Consider the following 18,367-nt stretch of genomic DNA (forward strand, 5'->3'; position numbering starts at 1 on the left):
GGGTGCCGTTTTCCTTTAAGATTGCCTTTGACGTTGCACAGGTTCCAGAAGGTTCTCCCGGGATTCGAGTGGCGGCCGGTACGTCCCACCTTCTCACGCCGGGATTGGGCCGAAGCGGCTGCCCCCGGCCGGGGCCTGAGGCCCGCAGACCAACCAATAAAATCAAAGGGCGCGTGGCGTTGCCGCCCCCCGCGGCTCCCACCAATGGCGCGGCGAGGAGGCGGGGAGGTGTGGTTGATTGACCGTGGAGCGCGCCAATCAGACCCACACCAATCACTGCCCGGAATGAGCGCGCGTGTGGCCGGGTGGCAGGGGCGGGAAATGGGCGGCGCGCCCCGGGGCACGCGTCGAAAGCTGCCCAATGACAGCAGGGCCCGGGCTGAGTGACGGCCGGCCGGCGCAATGGGCGACGCGGAGGCGGAGCCGTGGGGGCGGGTGCCCGGGCCCGCTGTCTGCGGCCGGCGGGCAGGCGGCTCCTGTCCCGAGAGGAGGCGGCGGAGCCGGAGCCGGGGGAGGGGGCAGCGGCTGCCTGACGGACCGCACCGCGGCGCCCGCAGCTCCTCGCCGGTGAGGGAGCTGAGCCGGGGCTCGGGGGTCCCGGAGGCGGGGGCGTCAGGGCGGAGGCGGGGCGGGGGCGGGGCCGGGGGCTCCGCCGCGGAGGTGCGGGCGCGGGGCCGCCAGGTGCCGGGGCCCGCGACCCTCCGCTCCGAGGGCGGCCCGCGTCGGAGCCCGGGAGGGTGGGGTGGGGTGGGGCGGGGCGGGTGCCGCGGCGCGGAGGCGTTTCTGAGCTGGCCCAGGCGCCCCCCGCGGGTGACATCACCGACCACCGTCCCCCGCCCGAGCCCCCTCCCCGGCGCTCCCCGCGCCTCCCCGCCCGCCGCGCCTTTGTCCCGCCGGGCGCTCGGCCCCGCCCATCCGCGAGGGAGGAGGCTCCCGTCAGTGACTTCATTGAGCAGGTTCTTGGGGATCGGGGTCGGGTCCTCCCGGGAGAGACTGGCGAGAGGAGCTCTCCGCCTCTCGGGCCCGCACTGGCAATCACACCTGTCACAGGTACACACGCTGCCACTCACGACCGCAGCCCTCGCACTGCCGGCCTTGCGGCCGCACACGCAGCCATTCAGCAGCAGCCAGACGCTGCTGCACCTGAGAGCAGGTGGCCGCTGGACCCTAGCCCTTCACTGTCCACACCTGGGAATCAGGCCCAGCTCCTGCTGCACCAGACGGGCCTTGCTGGGCAAGTGCCTCTGAGAACCTGAGGAGGTGGCTTCCAGAGCTGCAGCTTTCCAAGCAGGCTCCAGTGGAGCGATCAGAGGTGAGGGGCTGGGCTGGGCATGTTTAAGCGCACAGTGCTCTCCTGCCCATCCCCAGCAGCACCCCCACTCCAGGCCCGAGGAGCTTTCCGGAGCTTCCCACACTTCTGGGGAGAAGACTTCTTAGCCAGCTTGATGTTTAAAATTCAGCTGGAGCCCTTAAAACTTCGAGCGTGGACGCTGAATGGGTTTGTAAAGTTTCGGTAAGTCCCTCCGGAGAAGGGCACTCCTACCCATCCAGTGTCCCATTCTCCACGTCGCCTCTCCCTCCGTTCCCTCCCTGCCCCTCCATCTCATCCTCATCTGCTCTCATTACGTGCGAGCACCAGCCGTACATCTAAATGAACTGCACCTCGTCATTCATGTCCTGTGTGAAAACCCTTCGGGCATCCATTTTCCACCAACGCCCCTTCCAGTAATTTAACTCTGCACCTCTCTTTCAGCCCATGGGTCGCCCATTTTCTACCTCGGCCATTTCCACTCATCATCTCTCGCCCCCCACCACCAGGACTTCGTTTTCTGTTTCACCATCTCCCCTCCCTAGACCTCAACCAGTTCCCCTCGCCACTTCTCTCCATTTTTCATTCCTGCCTCCACATTTAACAGCCTCTTCATTCTTTTCCATCAAAGGCAGTCATGCCATGGGGTTCCTTTGTCATTCTAACTCGTGGCTTTCGGAAAGGGGAGGGCATAGAGGGAGGGAGAAAATGAGGAGGTAATAGACTGTTCCTGAGCGAGCTCGCCCGGTGCCTATGGAGGCAAGAGAATTATAGGTCTAGAAGAGCTAGCAGGTGGGTGCCAGGGAGGAAGCTGGCCTGATGAAGAGGTAACGCAGGGACAGCGACTGGGGGAGGGGAGCGCTGGCAACAGTCGTTCCACTTGTCCGTTGCCTAGAAGCTGTTCTAGTTCTCCGGGGGCCCTACCCTCGTGGTGTACTAGGGTTCCTTGCCAGTCCCGGGAGAAAGAGGGTGTGGGCTGAGGGCGAGATGGCAGACCACCTCCAGCTCCCTCTCAGACAGCTTTTACTGCTGCTTCCGAAAATGGCTGCCCTCCCCCAGATGCTCTTTCTTCTCTGCCTCCTCCAACCCCGGCCTCCCCCACCCGGCGTGACATGCTGGTAAGGGGAGAAGGGGGAGTACCCGCCTTTATGGAGCCTTCTCTTCATCAGGGTGAGGTGACTCCCTGAGCCATGAGTCAACCCAGCCACCTGCGGCCGGCCCTGTGGGGGCAAGTGCTAGGGCATCTGTCCCTATCGACCCTGCCTCTCTGGGGCCGCGAAGACTCTCCTTAACCGTTACAGCCCTCGCTCCTGTCAGGAGACCCTGTCAACTGCCCTGAAGCAGTCAGAGGCAGAAAAGCAGGCCTCAGCTGTGGCTGTCAGCCCAGGACATTGCTAGAAAGACTCTAGTTCTCCTAGCTTTTGGCAGGGGTTGGCCAAGTCTCCGAAGGGCTGGGGAATGGCTTCTGGCCATTCCCCCAAATAGCTCTAACAGGAGAGTCCCCTTCCCTTCATATCCACTACAGAGACATGGGTGGAGGGAGATTAGAGTGGAAGAATTAGAGTCCTGTGCTTCTTCTTCACATTGTAAGTGCCCCTGAGTCCAGCTTAATCTGAGTGTGAGTCCTAAACCTGGGGGCAGGTGAGAGGGAGGGACTGGTGGGGAAGGTATTAAGGAAATGGTGGTCAGTGGCCAGTTGTCTCCTAGTGTAAGGTTTATAAAGGCCCTACCCTCAGGACGTGTTTGTCCCCTAACACTGGTGCTTAGGCAGCACAGTACTGTCTTCACACACAGGTTTGTGAGTAGACACTGGAAATGTGTAAAGGGAACTGTTGCCTTGTTGGGGGAAGGGATTAGTGTCCCCCTCCACTCCCCATGATGGAGTTAGAAAGAGCAGTTTCCAAAGGCTGTGAGTCATCCTCTGATGTGAATCACACGTGAGGCTTAGCATAGTGTGGGATACAGGGGGCAGGGAGGCTTGGGGTCTCCAGTGACAGAGAGGACTCCAGGCACCCACACCCTGACTCAGCCTGGCTGGCTGGGACAGCTGGCTGAAGACTGTGGCCTGTCCCCAGTCCTGGGCCACTGTCCCAGCTGCCCTCAGCCCGGGCACCATGCCTGAAGCATGGTGTAGGAGACCAGATGCTCAGGTGACCTCACTCTGCACTGATCTTCACCAGCTTCTGTGTGTGGCTCTATCAGTCCATCGTGCCATCTTACTCACTGGGGCCTCTTGGGGGTCCTCGACCTGGCTCAAGGACCTGGGCCTTGGCCCAGTCCCAAGAAGTGGGCCACAGCCCCCAGCTTCCCACTGGGAAAGAGGAGCTGAAGAAAGAATCACAGAACCTAAAATGTCAGAGCTGGAAGAGACCATCTAGTCCAAACCTTTCATTTTACTGATGGGGAGACAGGCCCACAGAACAGGCATGACCTACTGAAAGTCTCACAGTGAGTCGTATAGGGATTTGAGGGTTGTCAGGAGCAGGTCTGGGGCGAAAGGGAATCAGGGACATCAAGAATTGGCCCTGTTCTCTTTCAGAAACAAGGAGACCAGTGCCGGTCCAGTGGCTGTAATGGGAAAGGATTATTACAAGATTCTTGGGATCCCGTCCGGGGCCAATGAGGATGAGATCAAGAAAGCCTATCGGAAAATGGCCTTGAAGTATCACCCAGACAAGAACAAAGAACCCAATGCTGAGGAGAAGTTTAAGGAGATTGCAGAAGCCTATGATGTGCTGAGCGACCCTAAGAAACGGGGCCTGTATGACCAGTATGGAGAGGAAGGTAAGAGGGCAGTGCTCCGGCCTGACACTGGAATCTGTCCTTGACTGGGGCCCTAGGTGACCCAGTTCTTATAGCAGGGAAGCGGAGGCTGAGGAGAGGGTGAGGGAGGCAAGTTTCATCCACCGACACCCAGAGAAGGAAAGAGACCAGGTACTACCAGTCTCTGCTTGCCGTAGTTCTCCTGCCTCTCGCTGCCCCTTTCTCCCCTCAAGTTCAGACCGTACTGAGGCCTGAAGTTTGAGCCAGAGGCCTTCCCCCCTCCCCTCCCTTCCTTCCCAACCTTATTAGTCCTGCCTGAAGTCCTGCCGCTTCATTGGCTGATGGGGAAGGTCAGGGAAAGGGAGTCTGTGGCTCTCTGAGGACAGGGCATTTACTTTCATCAGCATAAAAGTTTGGCCTTAAGCAGCCTGGGAATTAACCACTGGAGCTCTGCGCTAGACACATGGTTGGCCCCTTCTCTGGCCCCTCCCTGCCCACCTCAGGCCAGCAGAACAGAGGAAGTGGCAGGGGTCTGAGCGTGGAAGGAAAAGTGCTCCTGGCACCTTACTCCCTCCCTAGGGTAGCTGATGGCCATGCACAGGGTGGCAGGAAAGGCCCAAATAAAGCCTCTGAGAGGGTGGCCCCTCCCCACACATCCCACGGGCATGATGTAGCTGCTAATTCTGAGCCTGCCCCTCAGGGCCGCCTGCCACCCGCCAGCCACAAGCACCTGTCAGGCTATATTAAGAGACATTGTCACAGCTGAGGACTCTCCTTCCCGGAGGAACTGTCCTTCTCAGCGGCATCCACCTTCCTGCCACATTCTCCTGCTCACTCGCCCTGTGCAGTCCTCAGAACTGGATGGGTTCATGGGCTGTGCCGCACCTGAGCAGAGCTCAAAGAGAATCATCCCTTCCTCCTCTCCTCCTTGCTTTGTGCTCTGTGCTCCTACCCTCTGGCGCCTCGGTCCTCCCACCAGCCTCGTCTTCTTCTCCATGCCATGCTTCCTGCCACTCTGCCCCTGCTCACTTACTAAACTCGCCAATTCCCAGAGTCACCCGGCAGCTGCTGGAATCCCCAAGCTCTCAGCTAAGGCATTTTTCTCTCTGGATGGAGGGCTGGGAGTGGTGGGGTAGTGAGTTGGCGCCGACACCATGCCACCATGTGACCTGTCTAGGAATTGCACTCATGCCTCCACTTGGCCTCACCTTTGTTGAAAAAGTAGGTGGGAACTCGGCGAGTACCTGGAAACTTCACCCCTCCTGCATGGCTGAGGCCCGGACCCCGGGCTCTAATGCAGATCTGTGGCCTGGGAGGACTCCTGAGGATGTGGCACAACCTTAAGGAGACCTGCAGGGCATGGGGAGGAAGCAGCAGTTGGAAATGTGGGTGATATTTCCGTCCTCCCTGCCCCCTCCCCAGCAGCCAGCCAGAACAGATGAGCACATCAACTCTGCGCGCAGCCCTGGCTGGGGACAAGTTGTTCCCAGCTTGAATAAGGGGTGGTAACAGTAGAGCAGGTATCCATCCAGAGAAATGACCCTCTTCTTTCGTCATCGGTCCAACCGCCCCCCTGGCTGAGCTCCCCTGATCATCAGACCCTCAACAGAAGAACAGACCCTGAGTCTTAGGGGAGCGGGGAGAGGCAGCTGCCACTAGCCTCTGAGCTGCCTGCCACTTGGCCTCTCTGATGAAACCTCAGCCTGCCCTTGTTGTCCCAGGAAATAAGAGGCTAATTTAGGCTTCGTCTTCCACGGCCAGTTGAAATTCTAGATAAACGCGTCCCTTCCCCTAGCCTGGGTCCCTTCCCCACCCCGATCTCCATCTCCTAGCTCACCTCTCAGTGCGAACCCTTTCCCCCCGCCTTCCCCATGCCCCCCACTATCCCTGTCCCTATCACGACCACTGCCATCCCCACACGAAGACTGCGTCCAGGAATCGTCCAGGGATTGGAACCTTTTAGGGACCTGCCCCCAGAGAGCAGCTCGAGTCACCACCTGTGATGTGCCAGCTGGTTTGAGCATTCTGGTTGCTCTGCCATTCGGAAAGAGGCTTAGGGCTGGGCGTTGTCAGGCTGGGCCTGAGAGCGCCGTCCCCATGCATGGTGTGTCTGTCCACTGTGCGACGGATGCCCCCACAGCTGGGCAACCCTCCGAGTACTGCATATGGGAACAAAACTTTTTCTAGAGAAATAGCTCATCTCCAAGCTAATGAGCTTTCCTGCTCTGGCGGGGGGAGGGGTTCCTGACTGCTCATTTGGGGAGGAGTCAGGGAAAGAGGGAACAGTTTCAGCAGAGTGAGGCTGGACTTCTGGACTGTATCCCCACCTGACTGGGAGCAGATCACTTAGTGACCTCCCAGCCCCCGGGTAGCCAGCCTGTCCGAGGGCCTCTCGCCCTGCATGTGTTTGGAGATGAGCAAGGGGTAGGGATCCTCCGTGGTGCATGGAGGGGATCACAGAAACCCTATCTTCCAAGTCTTCTACTTTCACCTTCTGGACCTATTGGGTAACAACCTCTTTGAATGTCAGGATATTCCTTATTATAAAATATATAGTTAAAAGTAGAAATTAATCTTGCCGAGGACTTTCCTTACTCTCCGAGGCCAGCCCTCCTGTGGGAGTTAAAGATTGCTTCTCTCCCTAGGCCCACCAACTGGGCGCTGAGGGCAGCGGGCGGAGCCCGGGGGTGGGCAGGACCAGCCACACTGCCCCTGACTTCTCCTCTCTCCAGGCCTGAAGACTGGCGGTGGCTCATCAGGTGGTTCCAGTGGCTCCTTTCACTACACCTTTCACGGGGACCCCCACGCCACCTTTGCTTCCTTCTTTGGCGGCTCCAACCCCTTCGATATCTTCTTTGCCAGCAGTCGCTCCACTCGGCCCTTCAGTGGTTTTGACCCAGATGACATGGATGTGGATGAAGATGAGGACCCCTTTGGTGCCTTTGGTCGCTTTGGCTTCAATGGGCTGAGCAGGGGTCCAAGGCGCGCCCCAGAACCACTGTATCCTCGGCGCAAGGTGCAGGACCCCCCCGTGGTGCATGAGCTGCGGGTGTCCCTGGAGGAGATCTACCACGGCTCCACCAAGCGCATGAAGATCACAAGGCGGCGCCTCAACCCCGATGGGCGAACTGTGCGCACTGAGGACAAGATCCTGCACATCGTCATCAAGCGCGGCTGGAAGGAAGGCACCAAGATCACCTTCCCCAAAGAGGGCGACGCCACGCCTGACAACATCCCTGCCGACATCGTCTTCGTTCTCAAAGACAAGCCCCACGCGCACTTCCGCAGAGATGGCACCAACGTGCTCTACAGCGCCCTGATCAGCCTCAAGGAGGTGGGGCCTTGGTCCAGGGATGTGTGTTGGTTTGTGGGATGACGGAGACATTCTTTCCTGCTTCAGTCTCTTCCTCCCTTCCCAGTGACTCCACCCCGCCTTTTCCTCACTCTCTGCCTTGTTTTCCCCAGGCGCTGTGTGGCTGCACCGTGAACATTCCCACCATTGATGGCCGAGTCATCCCTTTGCCCTGCAATGATGTCATCAAGCCAGGCACCGTGAAGAGACTCCGCGGGGAGGGCCTCCCCTTCCCCAAGGTGCCCACTCAGCGGGGAGACCTCATTGTTGAGTTCAAAGTTCGCTTCCCAGACAGATTAACACCACAGACCCGGCAGATCCTTAAGCAGCACCTACCCTGTTCCTAGGCTCTGCCCCCGCCAGCCCAGAGTCTACCACAGCAATACCCCCACACTCACCCCACCATGTGCACCCAGCTTGATGTCCACTGGACACTGGCAACTTTTTCTAAAATGCAAAAAAAAAAAAAAAAAAAAGCCACTGGTTTTCAGGACAACGTTCCTGTCCCTGACCCCTTAGAGCTGGGCTGTCCTGGGGGAGTGGGAGGGAGGCGGGAAGAGCTAGCCCAGGCCAGGGGTCAACGTTCATGTCACTAGCTTCGAATCCAGTTCCCACTCCAGTGACTGGAGAGTGACCTGAGTGCTACTTGAAGATGTAGAGATTCCTTGTCCATGCCTGTAAATAGCATGTCCTCCGTCCCCTTCAGCTTTGCTAATACCTCTCCCTTCCCTTGCGCTTCCTCCTGTCGGGGGAGGGAGAGGCTAGAAAAGGCACTGCTTTCCCACGCCAACCCCACCCCCAAGGTCCAAGGTAATCCACGGTGTCCAAGGTTATTGCACACGTACTCACGCGCACGATGCACTCGCCGCGAGCTGTCTGTGCCTCTCGGGGGCTGAGATGGGAAGGGAAGGGCCATAAACCTATGAACTGGGCCATTGAGCACGAGACACTTTTCATTTGGGGCAGGGAGGTCGGCAGGGCCCTCAGCAGCCTCCCTGTAGCTCCCCTGCCTAGACCCCGGAGAGCTGCAAGCTCTGTCCTCCCTGCTGCTCTCAGGCGTGTACAAGGGTGGAGGGGGAAGGGGCCTGCTGAATCAGGGCTCAGAGGTGGGGGGCAGGGTCCATTTCCCAGCCTTCATGGGGAGGGAAAGGGCTTTGGGGTCAGGTGGCAGCTATCCCCCACCAAGAGATTCAGGGTCACAGGTTTCTCCCCACACCTCTGAACTCAGGGCCTAGCTACCCCCAAACTTCCAAATCCCATTTTTGTGATAAATGAAACTACTTCTTACCCTTCATGGAGGCTGCGTGGGGAATTTCCAGCCCTCTGATGCCTGCGTGACCCCACCCCACTCCCACAGTTGTATAAAGTCAAACAGTGAAGGAGCTAAGGGGGGACTGCTACAGCCAGGTCCTGGGGTGGGGTCTTTCGGTTTTCTCACTTTGACAAGCCCCTGAATGTTTTTATAGTAGTTTTTTTGTATTTTTTTGTAATGACAGTATTATGAAAAAAATAAAGTATTTTAAAAATATAGTATCTGAGCAGAACTAATGAACCTGGGGTGGGACAGGCATGTAGCGTCACTGTCAACTTCCCTCCAAGACCCTGGTCACCTTTGAGAAGCCCAAGCTGATTCGCAATATCACCTGGACCATCCTCCTTCCTCGGCACCCAGACTCCTGGGGCTTCCAAGACATGCCCTGAACATAGCAAAGACAGAAGACGCCACTCGTCACTCAGCAGGAGCAAATCTATTTGGAAAGAGTAAATGTCCTTGGTTATGAAAACAGAGGCCTTTCTCTATGGTGAAGCAGGCCCCTGGCAGCCATGAACACTTACTGATGCCTAAATCTCACAGTTTTCTGGGGATGTGTGTGTTGGTCCTGAGCTCCCTATCGCTGCTGAGACAGTTCTCACCCTCAAGGCCTGCTTGCTGACTGATGAACTAGCCACTTTCCTTGAATCTGAGTAGGGAGGAGCCCTTTGGTCACAGGAATGTAGGCCCTGCCTGAGCCTGGACTTCCTCCTGGTGTTGACTTGCCTCCATGTCTGAGCCCTGGATTCTTTTCCAGGATCAAGCCCATGATGGTCAAGCCCTCCTGAGCCCCAGTGTCCCCAGTGCCATGAAGATAGCTCTTCCATCACCTAAGCCTGGGCTCCACACACAGGCTGCACTGACTCGGCTTTTAATAGAGCCCTTCCTGCCTTGCCTTTTCTCCTAAGACATAATGCCTCTGAAATAAGCTCTTCATCCTTTTACCATTTTAGTGCAAACACCAAGGATTTTTGCTCATGAGAGTGTCTTCTAATTTGCTGGTATGGGCAGGAAGATCCCTAATCCTCCATGCCCTATTTGATGCTCTTCTGTTTGTAGTCTCCTAGGGTTGCCCCCTTTCACTTAGGATTAAATTCTTGTCCTGACTCTTCCCTGAGGTCTGAAACTTTGGGATCCCTCCCTCTGGCCTCCATGTTGATGCAGAAGACCTGGGAAATTGTCATGCCTCCACTGAGCATCTACAGATGGGATTATGAGAACTTAGAAGCCAGGCTGAGGTCATAAGGGCACTTCAACGAAAAAGCCATGAAGCTGGCTCTACCTGCAATTTGAGATTTACCCTTTCTTGGATGTTGCATGGGGCACCTGTGCCACTTTAATATAAGACAGCGAGAGTGCGGGGGGGTGGGGGGGGGAAGAGAGAGAGGAGAGTGAGGGATTGAGAGAGAGAGGGGGATTGGGGTGGGGAGAGAGAGAGAGAGAGAGAGAGAGAGAGAGAGAGAGAGAGAGAGACTGGTTTGGCCAGGGACTGGGGAATGGGGTGTTGTTACTGGGTTTTCTTAAACATTAGCTCCTGAATCATCTTGAAGTGGGTGTCTGTGTTTGTGTAATTTTTTGTACTGATAATCATTTGTTCATTTGTATAGTAGCAATGTACTCTTTATGGCTTGGTCATCCTGAATCCTGGCAACAGCATTCTTGGGGGTGGTGGGGTGGGTAGGGACATTCCTTAGTCACTAAAGCCCTTCACATAGCCTGTCAGTTTTTGGCCCTCTCCAGGCTCTGTAATGCTTGGAACATCTACTTGTGGCTTAGGAGCTGCAGTCTTCTTGGTCTTGACTATCTCCCTGAAGACTTTGGCTCTTGAAGGAATCCCAACATTAATCTTCACTATCTTTTCCTGGAGTGTGATACCTCCATTCCCCTTCTTTTTAGTCAGGAGAGCTTTGGCTATTTGACATTTTTGTGGCTTCATATGAATTTCATTAATATTTGTTCTATTTCTTTGAAGAAAGTCATTGAAATTTTTATTGGAATAGCATTGAATCTATAAATTCCTTTTGGTAGGGTGGCCATTTTTACAATGTTAATTCTTCCAATCCATGAGCAGGGGATGTCTTTCTATTTCTTTGTGTCTTCTATTTCTTTTAACAATGTTTTATAATTTTCTTGGTATAGGTCCTTCACCTCTTTTGTTAGGTTTATTCCCAAGTATTTGCTATTTTTGTTTCAATTATAAAAGGGATGGTTTTCTTGATTTCTTCTACTTCAGATTGATTGTTTCCACATAGGAAGGCTACTGATTTTTGTGTGTTGATTTTGTACCCTGCTACTTCACTAAACTGGTCATTTATTTTGATTAGTTTCTCCATGGGGTTTTGGGTTTCCCCATGTATATTATCATATCATCTGCAAATAGTGATAGTTTTACTTTTCCTTCCCTATTTGGATTCCTTGTATGTCTTTCTCTTGTCTTATTGGGTAGGACTTCCAGTATTATATTGAAAAGCAGTGGAGAGTGGACATCCTTGCATTGTTCCAGATCTTAAGGGAAAGGCTTTCAGCTTTTCACCATTAAGAATGATATTGGCTGTGGGTTTGGTGTATATGGCCTTTATGTTAATGTATGTTCCTTCTATCCCAAGAATTTCGAGGGCCTTTATCATAAATGGATGTTGAACTTTATCAAATGCTTTCTCAGCATCAATTGATATTATCACACGGTTTTTTTTTGTTGACGTGTTGGATTACATTAATTGATTTTCAGATGTTGAACCATCTGTGTGCCCCTAGAATAAATCCTACTTATGGTGAATCTAACATAGTAATTCTGAGAAGAAAACACTGGGGGGAAATGTCATGACACTGGATTTGGGAACAATTTTATGGTTATGATACAAAAAAACAGGCAACAAAAGAAAAAAAAGGTAAATTGAACTTCATAGAAATTAAGAATTTTGGTGTATCAGAGACACTCTCAAGAAAGTGAAAATATAACCTATAGAACAGGAGAAAATACTTGCAGATTACATATCTGATAAGAGAATATATATAAACAACTCAACAACAAAACAACAACAAAACACAAGTAAAATATGAGAAAACAACTTGGGTAAACATTTATCCAAAGATATATAAATAACCAAAAGTATGTGAAATGATGTTCAGGTACGACGAAAATGCAAATTAAAACCATGATGAAACAAACAACTATGAACCAGAGACACACTATGGGGGCGGGTGTTGGGGAAAGGAGGGAATGGGGTCAAAATGAGTGGGTTGAAATTGTATGGGGAATATAAAAATAAAATAAAAAAAAAACACGATGAGATACCACTTCACACATAGTAGGATATTTATGTAATTAAAAAAAGTACTCACAAGAGGGGCCTCCCCAGTGGCGCAGCGGGTTGAACACAGCGCTGTGAAGCTGTCCGCAGCCTCTGTAGCGCCAGTTCGATTCCTGGCCGGCCAGGGAGATTCCCACATGGCGGGGCAGACCTCTCTTGACTTGCCCGCTGCTCCCCTCAGCAGTGTATTTCAGTCAGTCTGCCTGTTCTGTTCCCCACTCTGTCTCTGGGGAATCCTCTCACCCCCCACACCTCTGGCCTGTACTCCAGCTCTTGTATGCATAAACAAATCTTTTTTTCTTTTTTTTAAATTTTATTTTTATATTCTCCATACAATTGCAACCCCCTTATTTTGACCCCATCCCCTCCTTTCCCCGCCCCCCCCCATAGTGTGTCTCTGGTTCATAGTTGTGCATAAATAAATCCTTAAAAAAAAGTTATTCCGTCTGATTCTAATAACCACTGGTTATTAGGGATGTATGCCAAGGATATCTCAAGGAGCATTCTGAGCCTTAGAAAAGTTGAATAATTTCTCCAAAATCAGCACTCAAAGGGTCTGCCTACAGAGAGTAGGTCCACTCTGCAATATCTCACACTGCCACCTAGTGGGCAAGACCAACCAACCAGTTACATCATTCATTTTCATGATGGGCCTCTCAGGAACCAGAGAAGCAATGAAGGTTCTGACTCCTTCCTGAATCTCCCACCTGAGAAGTTTGTTTACTAAGAAGGATCATTTCTAGCAACTAACATGCTCTGAGACTGTGTACGTGGGTCTCAAGGAAAGGAAAGAGTAACCCTTGAGAATTCTGGACTAAAAAGGCAGCCCCTTACCTACAAATGCTCCCTCTTTTGCTTCTCTTCTTCCCTTTGCATTGACGCTGAAAAACAAGAATGGAATGAGGAGTTTTGATTCCATTTTTATTACCGTCTCTCCAAGCAAGTTTCAGGCATTCATTTTATGGAATAATATAAGTTTCTACATTGAATTAATTCATTTCTATGCATTTGCCCTGAAATTCATTCTAAAAAATAGAGTATTTTCTATTTTTCTTCTTTGAAAATCTCAAAGAAATGTGTGTGATCATCAATAGATTTTTAGTCAGTAATCACTGAAAAGGGCAATTCTGAGACCAACTGAGACCAAATGAATATGTGCTTCATTTGATAGGATTTTGTCCCCTGGATATGGATTCTAGTATCTCAGCACTGCTCTCCAGATCAGCTCAAATACAAAGGAAATGTCTAACCCGGAGACAGCTGAGAAGGTAAGGTGAATGGTGAATGTGTATTAGGGACTTTGTTCTGCAGGTGTCCAGAACCATCTTCAGAATTTAAGACCTCCCTAATGGCCTAGGGGTTAGGTGTTAGCACTTTCACCACTACGGCCTCAGTTCAATCCTGAGCAAGTTGCTAAACCACATATGGCACAGCAGGCCTTTCCTGTCTGGCCCACTGCTCCCATCCCAATGTATTTCAATAGATCCACCTGTTCTGCTCCCCAGTCTGTCTCTGGTGAGTCCTCTCATACCCTGGCACCTCTGGTATACACCCCAGTTCTTCTATGCAAAAAAAAAAAAAAAAAAAATCACAAACAAAAAAAAAGAATTTAATCCTATGCAGCCATACTTAATAACCTCTTGTCACATGTGGCTATTGAGCACTTTGAAAGGTGACTAGTCTGAACTGAGATGTGCTATAAGTATAAAATACACACTGACTGGATTTTAAAGACAATACCACAAGAGAAGGCAAGTGTCTTAATAATTTGCTTACATTGATTACATGTTGAAATGGCTCTTGAAAGGAAATTTTCAAATTTGCTATATATTTGCTGAAAATATCTCTTAATATTGTCCATTTAAAAATTTTTTTTCCACATAACCAAGAGCTTTTACATTTTTTTCTGCAGAAGACCACTCTTTAGGTGTTTATAACCCAGGAAACATGTTTTAATACAACAGACTGACCAGCATGGGTAAGAACCATTTGAATTTTGTATAATCAGTTCTGACTCACTCTGTAGTCAACTCTGAGGACTCACAAGTGAATTTCCTCCATGCAACATAAAGAAAATCATCTAACAAGAGTAACTGCAGAGCACAATATTATGTGCACAATAAAGGCACAGAGATATGCTAACAAAGAGATAAAGGAAGAACTGTATATGTTGTTAAAATTTTTATATCTCGGGCCTCCCCGGTGGCGCAGCGGTTGAGCGCTGGGTTGCGAAGCTGCACGCAGCCTCTGCAGCGCCGGTTCGATCCCCGGCTGCTCCCCGGCCACTGGAGGAGGGTCCCACATGGTGCGCAGACCTCTCCTGCCGCCCGCTGCTCCCCTCAGCAGTGTACTTCGGTCCTTCTGCCTGCTCTGCTCCCTGCTCTGGCTCTGGTGAATTCTCTCACCCTCCCGCGCTTCTGACTGTACCCAGTGAATGTATAAACAAAACAAACGAACAAACAAATAAATAAATAAAAAAACATGCCTCTATAAAAAAAAAAAATTTTTATATCTCTATATAAATACTTGCAAATGTTGAAAAGAAAATGGATCATGTGTTACACATTTGAAATTAAGTGAAATTTAAGTGTTCCAATTAAACACAGTAGATCAACGTGCTTATTTATCTCCTCTCTTACCCAAAATTCCATTGAAAGCAAAGGAAAAAGAAAATAAAATATTTAAGAGCAAAAGAATGGGAGGCATACATAAGAGATGTAAACAAATTTCTAGCAAATGGAGATGTGGTAACTGACTTAGCAAGGCAGAAGTAACTATCAAGTAAAGCACTTGTAGATGAGGATAGAGAAGTGAGTTAGTTCACCCCTGCAACCTCAGCAGACCCAGAAAGTGTGAGGAGGGTGTGCAGCAAGGAATTGCAAATGATTATCTGATAATTATTGGCCACATGATAAGCAGGCTTGAGAAACTACGGGTATATAGAAAACCAGATGAGAAATTGAGAACTGGAAAAACAAAAGTTGTATAAAAAGGAAACATGAAAGTTGGAATGGCTATACTTGTTGTGACAGGAACTTTGTTGCTGCTTTGCGGTGGGAAACCTATGAGGGGCACAGCAGTCGCGGAGCAGGTTTGCAAGGCAAAACTCTGCTACTTGAGCTGAAGTTCTTGTGCCATTTATTGAAAGCACACAGGCTAGTAAAAGCTGATCATGCAACTATGGTGAGAGGAATAAAGTCCAGGGGTGGGATAGGCATGGGGGAGAAAGTTTTACGAGGGACAGAGAAAGGTACATCATGACCACTCATCAAGAGACATTTGCCTTTTCAACGTTCTGGCCCGGCAGGATGGCTCCCGCAAAGAAGGGTGGCGAGAAGAAGAAGGGCCGTTCTGCCATCAACGAGGTGGTTACCAGAGAATACACGATCAACATTCACAAGCGCATCCATGGAATTGGCTTCAAGAAGCGTGCCCCTAGAGCACTCAAAGAGATCCGGAAATTTGCAATGAAGGAAATGGGCACTCCAGATGTGTGCATCGACACCAGGCTCAACAAAGCTGTCTGGGCCAATAAGGAATGTCCCCTATCATATCCGTGTACGGTTGTCCAGGAAACGTAATGAGGATGAAGATTCGCCAAACAAGCTGTATACATTGGTTACCTATGTGCCTGTCACAACTTTTAAAAATCTATAGACAGTCAATGTGGATGAAAACTAATCACTCATTAGCAAATAAAGTTACAGGGCCTCAGTGGTGGCACAGCGGGTTGAGCATGATACGCCTGTGTATTTCTGCCTGTTCTGTTTCCCCACTCTGTCTCTGGTAAATCCTCTGGCCTATACCCCAATTATATAAAAAATTTATTCATGCAAAAAAAAAAAAAAGAGAGAGAGACATTTGCATCAGCAAAGTATTTGATGTTATCACAGGCAGAGTTATCCCGAGACCACCATGGAGACAGTCACTTAATCAGGTCAACAGTGGCCTGGGCGTCCCCGGGCCTGCCTCTTGATACCGCTGTACTCCACAGGTGGTCAAGGAATGCTCTGCTATGATTTGTAGATAGCAAATAAGTCACAGTTGCCCATTCGTGGCCACGTAGTAGCCAGCTCTTAGGAACCCACATATACTCATATCAGACAAAACAGACTTCAAAACAAAAATAGCAATAAAAAACAAGTATAGGGCCTCCCCGGTGGCGCAGCGATTGAGCGCTGGGTTGCGAAGCTGCACGCAGCCTCTGCAGCGCCGGTTCGATCCCCGGCTGCTCCCCGGCCACTGGAGGAGGGTCCCACATGGCGCGCAGACCTCTCCTGCCGCCCGCTGCTCCCCTCAGCGGTGTACTTTGGTCCTTCTGCCTGCTCTGCTCCCCGCTCTGGTGAATTTTCTCACCCTCCCACGCTTCTGACTGTACCCAGTGCTTGTATAAATAAAAACAAAAAAAAACAAGTATATTGGTGAAAGTGTATTTCTTTAAAGTAAGATCAACAACAGAAACATAGCAAAGAAAAACTTAACGTGATTGGCTCTGGTAAACAGGATTTGAGGCAGATTAAAATGGGAGAAAAGAGACTATTTTTTGTTAAACGATTTACATTACTGACTTTTAAAACAATATGCATGAATTATTCTGATTGAGAAAATTAATTTTACTTCCTTAGCAACTTTCAAATTTGCGATATTATTATTATTCAGTAATACTGCAAATTTGAAAGTTGCTAATTTTCTATTTCTCTTAATTCTGTAGTTTTTGGTTTCATATATTTTGGGGCTCTTTGGTTAGTAATTAGTAGTTCTTATAATAAAAAATTTTATAATTCTGTATGGTGATAGATAGCAACTAGATTTATTGGAGTGAAAATTTTGCAATTTATATACATTTCAAATTATTTATATAATGAAACTAATATGTTGTATGTCAATTACACTTTAATAAAATTAAATAAAATTAAAATTAAAAACAAATTTTAAAAATAAGCAAGAAAAATAAGCAAACAAGTGTTTGATAGAGATTCCATTGTAAAAATCTTCAGGTAAGCCTGAAATATAATCCAACTTTTTTAAAATGAAATCTATATTCCCACTTCTGGCAATGTAACTAGGCTAGATATTATGAAATACCCTTGTACTGAAAAACACTCAAATGTTGGATATATCAGAGCAAATACATTTTTAAATGCACTGCTGAGCTCACAAGAAAGTAAGGAAAGTTCTCAACAACAGAAAGAGGGGGAGGAAGGGGAAGAAAGAAATTCTAGAGCCAAAATTAGATGGAAAGCTGACACAGACACCAAAGCTGCCCTAAAAATATACCCAACCCAGAAGCCTAAAGCTTTGCTGATTATCAGCCCCAAAAAGGAACAGTGCTTAGAGTTAATAAAGCAGGGGAACGGAATCTAAGAACTACACATAAAGCCAGACCATCAAAAGGTCTATATCTTGAAAAGGTGAGCAGAAAAATCTGCATGCTGGCAACACAACCCAGTAAGAAAACCAGTCTGTCTCTGGTGACATCAAGAATGGAGAGGAAAGACAGATTTTAGAAACAGACAAAAGTGACAAATGTGAATGGAAAGATTAACACCATTAATACTAGTTATTTTCCCTAATAATTTATAATTATAGGGCCTCCCTGGTGGTACAAGGGGTTAAGCATCAGCACTATGAAGCTACCCGCAACTTCTGCGGCACGAGTTCGATCCCCGGCCAGGGAGGTGACCCACTTGGCGCAGCAGACCTCTCCTGTCTCACCTGCTGCTCCCCTCAGCAGTGTATTTCAATCTGCCTATTCTGCTCCCCACTTTGTCTCTAGTAAATCTTCTCATTCGCTGCACCTTTGGCCTGCACTCTAGCTCTTGTATGTATAAATAAATCTTTAAAAATAATAACAATTTATAATTATAGTCCTAGTCTTTTGCCACCCCAGGATTTGAATTTACACCATACTCACTGTCTGAGAAATCCCAATCAAAGAAATAAGTAGAAATAATTCCAAATTGGCAGTGCCCCCAGAACCCAGGAGAAACCAAGACACATCATCTTAATCCAGGCACTTCAGGATCAACAAAGTTAAAATTTAACCAAATGTGAGCTCCTAATAAAATATATAAACATACGAGGAATATCAAACATATGAGGAAACAGACCTCCATAATGGTGAAGAGGGACTGCAAACTGAAAAAAAGACAAACTTAGATTGCAGATATTGCAATTTTAAGAAAAAGTATGTGAGGCAAATAGACTGAAGTGTTTTAAATGATGTTTTAACTGAAAAGACAGCAATAATTACTATGTAGAGCAGAAAGAAGGGCATTTAGCACAACCTGAGCTTTCAGGATAGGTAACCCAAGAAAATG

The 18,367-nt window shown here is 49.6% G+C and overlaps 1 protein-coding gene and 1 pseudogene across 3 annotated transcripts; both read left to right on the top strand.

The window, feature by feature from the left end:
- Positions 1-478: 478 nt before the first annotated feature.
- On the top strand, positions 479-8,953 carry DNAJB5 (DnaJ heat shock protein family (Hsp40) member B5). 3 transcript variants are annotated; one of them, XM_054689449.1, is made up of 5 exons: positions 479-567; positions 1,372-1,513; positions 3,849-4,093; positions 6,805-7,406; positions 7,538-8,951. In XM_054689449.1, exons 2-5 carry the CDS (start codon positions 1,446-1,448, stop codon positions 7,769-7,771), a joined length of 1,149 nt encoding a protein of 382 aa, XP_054545424.1. In that variant the 5' UTR covers positions 479-567; positions 1,372-1,445; the 3' UTR covers positions 7,772-8,951. The 3 variants fall into 3 exon arrangements, with proteins under 3 accessions (XP_054545424.1, XP_037347547.1, XP_037347546.1); XM_037491650.1 differs by lacking the exon at positions 1,372-1,513 and having other exon boundaries at positions 485-567; positions 7,538-8,953; XM_037491649.2 differs by lacking the exon at positions 479-567 and having other exon boundaries at positions 910-1,513.
- Positions 8,954-15,333: 6,380 nt separating this feature from the next.
- Positions 15,334-15,885, top strand: LOC119232751 (60S ribosomal protein L31-like; annotated as a pseudogene).
- Positions 15,886-18,367: the final 2,482 nt, after the last annotated feature.

Source organism: Talpa occidentalis, unplaced genomic scaffold (genome assembly GCF_014898055.3).
Source record: "Talpa occidentalis isolate TD23 unplaced genomic scaffold, MPIMG_talOcc4v2.1 talOcc4.7, whole genome shotgun sequence".
Lineage (NCBI taxonomy): Eukaryota > Metazoa > Chordata > Mammalia > Eulipotyphla > Talpidae > Talpa > Talpa occidentalis.

What these genes read in the sequence shown, in the direction of transcription:
- DNAJB5 (XM_037491649.2), top strand. Translation starts at nt 1,332, where the DNA reads ATGTTTAAGCGCACAGTGCTCTCCTGCCCATCCCCAGCAGCACCCCCA. An exon ending in AATGGGTTTGTAAAGTTTCG is followed by an intron (nt 1,514 to 3,848) that starts GTAAGTCCCTCC and finishes GTTCTCTTTCAG; the next exon opens with AAACAAGGAGACCAGTGCCG. An exon ending in TGACCAGTATGGAGAGGAAG is followed by an intron (nt 4,094 to 6,804) that starts GTAAGAGGGCAG and finishes TCCTCTCTCCAG; the next exon opens with GCCTGAAGACTGGCGGTGGC.